At 41.8% G+C, this 7,245-nt stretch overlaps 1 protein-coding gene across 1 annotated transcript in view; it reads left to right on the top strand.

The window, feature by feature from the left end:
* abr (ABR activator of RhoGEF and GTPase) overlaps positions 1-7,245 on the top strand; it is a 124,347-nt gene that overhangs the window by 83,144 nt on the left and 33,958 nt on the right. Inside the window, exons 15-16 of the mRNA XM_042224829.1 lie at positions 5,695-5,792; positions 5,890-6,021. Of these exons, the coding sequence (XP_042080763.1) occupies positions 5,695-5,792; positions 5,890-6,021 (230 nt within the window). The remainder of the gene's footprint in view (positions 1-5,694; positions 5,793-5,889; positions 6,022-7,245) is intronic.

Below are 7,245 nucleotides of genomic sequence, written 5' to 3'. Positions count from 1 at the left end.
CCCCCCCCCTCTAACTGCACTTGTGCGCACACTCCGGCTCAGCATCTGCTTACACATAGCGGCTGCGCATATACTTGTCTGCCAGCAAAACACATGACCCAGTCAATCATCACAGCCGGCACATGCAGTTTCCATCATCACATGGCCAAGATGCAAAGGAAGGAAAAATCAAGAGAGAGAGGGAGAGAATGAGGTTGTCTCAGAGGAAGCGTTGAAGCCAAAGTGGGATTCCTGCGGTTGTTTTCGTTAAGCAGACATCACAAGTGACAAAGATGCTGAAGCCACATTGAAAAGGAGGAACGTCAAAATCACAAACAGCAGCATTGAGAAGTGGACAGCTGGCAATTGTAATACCACTCGTCTTTGTTCACACACTATGCTATTGCCTTACCTTGCACAAATGTTTCTTTGTATAGCTGTGTGCGTGTGTATGCGTGTGTGTTATCTACCGAGCTTGACGTTGGCTGAACCTCCACAAAGGCTGTTTCAGATGTGTCAGCGGTGGACAGCTGGTACTCCGGTACACTTCGTGCCCCGTGTTGCTCAAGCACCAGTTCAAATATCGAATATCAGGAGAAGAGATGGAGAGGGAGAAATGATTTCCTCAGTTACCATGACAGCCTTCAGTGCTGGCCCACAAGAATTTCCCAGTTAATGGATTGGAAAGCACTCTCTCCTGAAAGCCTGTTTGATCCTCAATGGAGCGCAGAGAGCTAAAGGCTTTATGGAGTATGTGTGTGTGTGTGTGGAAGCAACTTTGGTAGTTTCACTGATACAGTTTTGATGTTAGTATCTCCAGTGGAGCGTACAGACCCAGGGTGGGGCATGCAAGCCGTGGAGGCATGGAGGATGTGCTGGACTTGTTTGGGACCGTGGTGTTCATGATGATGATGAGGGAGGTTTACGGGGATGCCGTGAGAGAAGTGCTGACCTTGATGATATATAACACTACTGTTATACAGACAAGTGTTCTAAATGAGGACAAGAGTCGAATTATTAATCATCAGATTTAATTATTGGAGTTAAAGTGAAGCTTGAGCCATCCATAACTTATATCTGATTTCATTCATTCGTACAGGTCCTCTAATGTGTGTTTACACAGGTTTAATGCCTTTTACTTGTGGTAGATAAATGGGTGGGTGGTCACTGTTTATATGTGTGTGTGTGTGAGTCACTGAAGTAAATTTATCTACTATACCTGATCATGTATTTCCAGTGGCATGTGTTCATTATTCATATTTTATTTTGTAAGGTTTATTGCTGTGATTTCAGGATTAGGCAATCTCTTCAGTATGGTTATACCAATCTTTTAATACTATATAGGTTAGTTCAAAAGTCTAGTTTTGAACTGCTGTGGGTTCTGAGTCTCCATGTAAACAAAAACGCCTTTAAATGTAGGGACTGTGACTAGTAAAGGGAGGGAGGTGACTGATATGATGGAGAGAAGGAATGAGCCGTTTGGAGGGAGAGGGTGAGATGGAGGCAAATGATTCGCTGTGGTGACCCCTAAAGGAAGCAGTCGAAAAAAGAAGAATGAGGAAAGGGTAGTGTCTGCTATCATACTCTGCCCTGCAAAACAAAAACAGTCACATGCTCCAAAATCTCCCCAGATCGCCTGTAACATTCGAGTCCCTAATAAACTTTGGCAATGTCACAACGTTTGTTTCCATTCAGAGTTTTGCATTGATGATGGGAGAACATGAAGTCTTACATAACACTTCCCAAAAAATCTCAATGGGGTTGAGGTCTGGACTCTGCGGTGGCCGGTGCATGTGAGAAAATGAGGTCTCCTTAACCACTCTTTCACAATTTGAGCATGATGAATTCTTGTATTGTGTTCTTGAAATATTCCTGTACTGTCAGAGGATAAAGATGGAAAAATCTGGTCATGCAGTGTATCCAGGTGGAGCTGGACCTGACCAACTGAAGCACTCCACATCAAAATACATCCCCCACAGACTTACATAGTAGAAGAAGGCATGATGGATGCATCATTTCATCCACCTCTCTTCTTGTCGTCCATCAGTCTGGAGCGGGGTTCATTTTATAGAAAAGGCTTAACTGCACTAAAGGTTAAGTGATCAATTCAGCAACAACAGTTTTATTTAATTTGAAAGTTCAACAAAAGAAATCAAATAATAGCTCAAATTAAATAAACCCTTAGTAATATAATACACCCCTTTTATGGTGACTATGTCTGACTAACATCAAGACGGTACATCTTTGCCAATTGTCTCCTACAGCTTTTTTTAATATTCATGTTTAGTTTTTAAAACCTGTCCAGCATCGGCACAGTTTCTCTGGGGTTTCAAACACATACAGAGATCACTGAGACACACTGTATTCCTCTGCTTGTAGAATTTCCTCCAATACCACAAATGACTAAAATTACAAAGCCCCCTCCAGATGTAGCTTAATGATGGGATTCGGTTTGTGTACAGGTTTTGTGTCGCGATGTTCCAGCCTGTGTTAAAGCTTCAGCGCAGTTCCAGTTGCGTTGTCGGTACTCTACTTTATCGTCTCTGGCATTTCAGATTTCAACGTGCGAGGATTTTGCAGCAATTTCCTCTTTTGCATAATCGTGTGTGCGCATGTGGTTTCTGTTATTGCAAATGGTGATTATTTTCATATTAGAATGGAAATGTGTAATGATCTGAAACAGCAGTCATTATTCACTGTGTCAGGTTAAGTGGGCACTGAATGCTCCACAGTAGGCTTTCTCTTTCCTCCTCCCCCTCCTTTTTTTTTTTTTTTTTTTTTTTAAATCAAAAAAATCAAGTAAGCATGTAGTCGAAGATTTTACTGAAGCTGTTATTTATGCCACAACAATCTTCCCCCAGTGGGAAAGGGCTTGGAAGCGCAGCCCACGGCAAAGTTAGTCAAACTGGGTCACAGAGGGAAAAGCTGGGAGTTGAGCGTCTCCCAAAAACTCAGATAGAAAAAAAAATCTATGGAAATACTGACCTAGATGAGAAGCAAAAAACATGTCATGTCATTTTATTCTTGCTTTATTTTTATTTGTTTGTATGTGTGAGTGTTCGCATGTCGTTCCCTTCAGAAAGATGCAACAGTTAGCTCAATACACACCTATAGAACTGCACTTTCTGCATAAGGTGGGGGCACAGATCCACATTAGAAGATGAGAGAAAGGTGCATTTTTAAATTTTATTTTATGGTCAATGCACAGTTAAAGCACCTACTTGGCATTTTTAAAATTTTTGTTTCGTTTTGACGTTTTTGCTTTTCGACGTTTTTTCCTGTAAGGCTCAAATTCAAACCACTGCTGAAAGTGTTCACACGTTCTCAAGACTGTATTTCTGTGTAATCCAATCCAGCCATGGCTGCATGTATTCTCTATGTCAGGCTTTTATTAGTTTTCTTCTTCTGGGTTCTGTTTAAACAGTTGAATTATGGCATTTCCCTGCTTATTATGTTTTGTAGTCTGAGAAGAATATTTTGTCCTGAAGCAGCGGTTTTGGTGACTGTGATCTGTAGCTGCTGAGACACTAGTTAGTTGAACTGATTATCACGCGTCTCCTGATTCTGTGAACCAACAGTTTGAACCAGCATTCGGCGCAGCCTCGGGCAAAGATTAGCCTGCTGTATAAGAACATACGCGCCCCATAAGGGCTACAGCCCACAGCTAATTGAGATGGAAAAGGATGGTATCCATTAACCCTGTATTTAGGGGTCAGAGACCCCATGCTGACCAATAAATCCCCCTCATACTTTGAGCCTGGTGGCGACCTGCCAGAAAAATGAAAACTCCAGGCCTCTTTTAGTCTGTCCTACTTCTCAAAGCCCTCTTGGATCCACTGTGAGGACACAAAGACCTCTCAAAATATGCTCTCCATGGCCTTGTTTGAATTTTAGGTCTGGGCACATAAACCCATTTCAGCTGGAGAGGAAATCAACTTCCAGAGAAAACTGGGAGCTGCTCAGGACTATGTATACGCTTCTCTACTCCAGGGCTAGATGAAACGAAGAGGATTAAATCACATTAGAGTTGCACGCAAAGAACCGGTTGAATCGCTCATTGCAACCATCAGAATGTTGCCGCCTCTTTAATGAAGCAGACTGTGACAGGTAGTTTAAGGATTTTTCCAGATGTCAAATCAGAAGTGACAGCCGTGAGCTGTTATGCTTCCGTACATAGCGGAAGCGTGCAATAACTGCTTCATGTTTTTTTTAAATATCCCCCAGATGGTCGCACTGAATTCCCCTTCATTGAACTTCCCTCGTACCACCACCGCTAATCTCTTCCTAACTGGGAGTGATTATGGCAAAACCTTTTAGGATGCTGAGAAAACAAACAAAGGGGGAATAAAACCAGATGGGACGACATTCCTTTATACTGTACGCTCCTTTTTATCCTATAGATACATGTGCACACGTTTTCTCCAGTCGCAGCTCATCCAGGTGATGTGGTTGGTATCCTCTCATAACCCGGCTCGTGTCAGGCTCTTAAATCTTGTGATCGTGATGATGACTTTGCTTTTGACTTTTTTTTTTGTGTTTAAATTAATGTCTTTTTTTATTTTATTGCATATGTAATTAAACCCACTCCCCTGCCGTTCAGCTCTCTTGCTTAATCTTAGTGACTGTCCCGGTGAAAGGTCGAACCACTCACCCATCCATCATGCTGTCTAGTGGAAGTTAACCCGAGGGGTTAAGTCCAACATAGGGGATGTAGTGGAGACGCTTTACAGACAGCTGGTAGCACAGTCTGCAGGAATGGTTTCAGGAGCATTTAAAGAAACACATTAACAGACTTAATTGCTCTGTGTAAGAGCTGAGTGTGAGCTGATCCCAGAGGAGGGAAGCGGGGCGGGATACTGCTGCGGTATGAGGATGTTAAGAGTGGCGAGGGGCTGCCGGTGCTGATTGTGTACACAGGGAGGAGATTGATGCCTGTCTGCTGTCAAACGGTAGCATATTGACAAATTGGAGGGCTTTTTTCACCTTTTAATTGCACATTTGTTAGAAATCTGTGAAATCAGTCTTTAGAAGTGATACTTTTATACATGTTTGTACTTTTGGCTGTGCTCTTATGGTGATTCCAACATTCACTGTTCACAGCTTCCCTCATATTTAGTTGTTTTCTTTCTTTTCATAAGACAAGTCTTGTGTCCTAAGTTGAGTTTTTTAATGGATTTTTGGCTGTTGGTTATTATGTTAACACATCATTATGGCTTCAAGGGAAAATGTTTTATTTTATTTATTTTTTGAAGGCTCAAAAATGTATATTTAAATATCAGGCAGTTCCATTGGAGGATTGATGCTATATATATTTGACCTTTTCCAGTAAATCAATCAGTCGCAGTGCAAAAAGAATCCACGTCTTTCATTGGAAGCTGGTCTGGCCGAAATCATCCCTAAGATGCTCGGAGAGTGAAAGTGTCTGTATATTGTGTGCTTTACGTCTTATGTTCATGTGATTGTTTTTATATGGTGCTTTGAAATGTCAAGTATCTTCTGCTGCTATCAAATTTCCACACAGGGAACGATAAATGTATCTGTCCAACACCCGTCTGCGGCAGTTAAACATGTGTAACAGCATGTTTTAGTCATTTTTAAACATCTACAATATGTTTGATCTTCTTTTTTTTAAGTGTTCTCCAGTGCTTCACATTTTGTCTGTCATACTCTGTTGTTGTTTCATCTCACCGACCTGTCTACTCTCTGTGCTTTCAGATCTATACTGCACTCTCGAAGTAGACTCATTTGGATACTTTGTCAGCAAGGCCAAGACCCGAGTCTTCAGGGACACCACAGAGCCTCAGTGGAACGAAGTCAGTCGCAAAGACATCTTTTTTCTTTTCTTATTTTTTTAACTGTGCTGTTTTCATCTTCATTGTTCTCCTTGTTTACATCCGTGTCACTGCACAGGAGTTTGAGATTGAGTTGGAGGGCTCCCAGTACCTTCGGATCCTGTGCTACGAGAAGTGTTACGACAAAAGCATGCTGAACAAAGACGACAATGAGATTGTGGACAAGATTATGGGCAAAGGGCAAGTCCAGGTAGGAGACCGGCTGTAAAATAGACCATGCACAAAGAGAGACGGCTGTGTCCTCTTGGGGGGAGATTTTCCACCATATGACTCATTTTAATTAGCTGTCTAGCTTCTGCACACAATTGTATGGTTTGTAGTGGTTACCTCTAATGATGCTGGTTGGATTAATAGTGTGAAGGAGAGTTTATTTAAGGGGGTTTCCCCCTGTCTTATTGTGAGAAACGTCTCCATAAAACTCCCTTTCAGTCTCGTTAACTAGATACGGCCTCCACAGTGGAATCTGCGGTTTCTTGGTATTGAGGCGAAATGCCGTTCTCCACTCGCTGTTTAGTTTTTGCTGAAAAGCCTACAGAGGTGTCACATTTCCATTTTTTCCAGAACGTCTTCAAAAAAATCTATTTGGTCAAGTGAAGCTTGACTCCTGTCAGTTTTCTGCAAATTGCAGCTGTTGTAGTTTCCTCCTCTGCTGCCCTGTAATCGATCAAACTTCACATTATGAAAGTGGGTCAACTCGGAGGGCTTTTAAACGCCGTTATCTTCAATTCATGCCCTCATGTTTCTCTCAAGTGGCGGGTGTCTATGCCAGAGGTGAGTTTATGGCAGGTTATTTATAATCCTGCTTTTGACTCTGGACTAAGCAGGTAAAGTTTTGTTTGTGGCTGCTGCATGCAGCATAATACTCTTAGTTGATGCAAAGCATCTGTTACAAGTTGCATCAGGAATAAACAGGAATACAAATCCTCCCTCCTCTGATATCAGGAAAGTGGGACACACATCAGTCACGTTTGTAAAGTTGGATTTTTAGGGGAGGAATGTGTCTCAAAAATATCTTATAAATCTTATAAATCTTATGTGAATGAGCGGATATGTTTCTCCTCAGACCCAAGTTCCCGCAGTCTCTTAAAGGGGCTTTGAAGTTTGTTGTTTGTTACAGCATTTCCTGTTTGTCACTAGATCTTTCCAGTCTTTTCTCTTTCATTTTGATGCTTTACGTCCTTCAGTGTTGGCTTTGAAAGCAAAACACCCTGCCTGAAATGGCATCTTTTTGTGCCTTATCGACAGCTTCAATATCAGGCAGTGAGTAGTTAAACTTTTAAGACTGAGATTTTAGTGCTGGTTTAACAGACAATGGGATACAATAGAAGCTACATCAGCTCATTAGTTCTGCAACATTGTGACTTAACTATAAAAACCTGAGGCGGATGCTGCTGCTGAAACGTTACTGGGAACA

This window comes from Haplochromis burtoni, unplaced genomic scaffold, assembly GCF_018398535.1.
Source record: "Haplochromis burtoni strain Fernald_Lab_line unplaced genomic scaffold, NCSU_Asbu1 Contig_152, whole genome shotgun sequence".
NCBI lineage: Eukaryota > Metazoa > Chordata > Actinopteri > Cichliformes > Cichlidae > Haplochromis > Haplochromis burtoni.
This window is presented reverse-complemented; position numbering and strand designations above follow the sequence as displayed.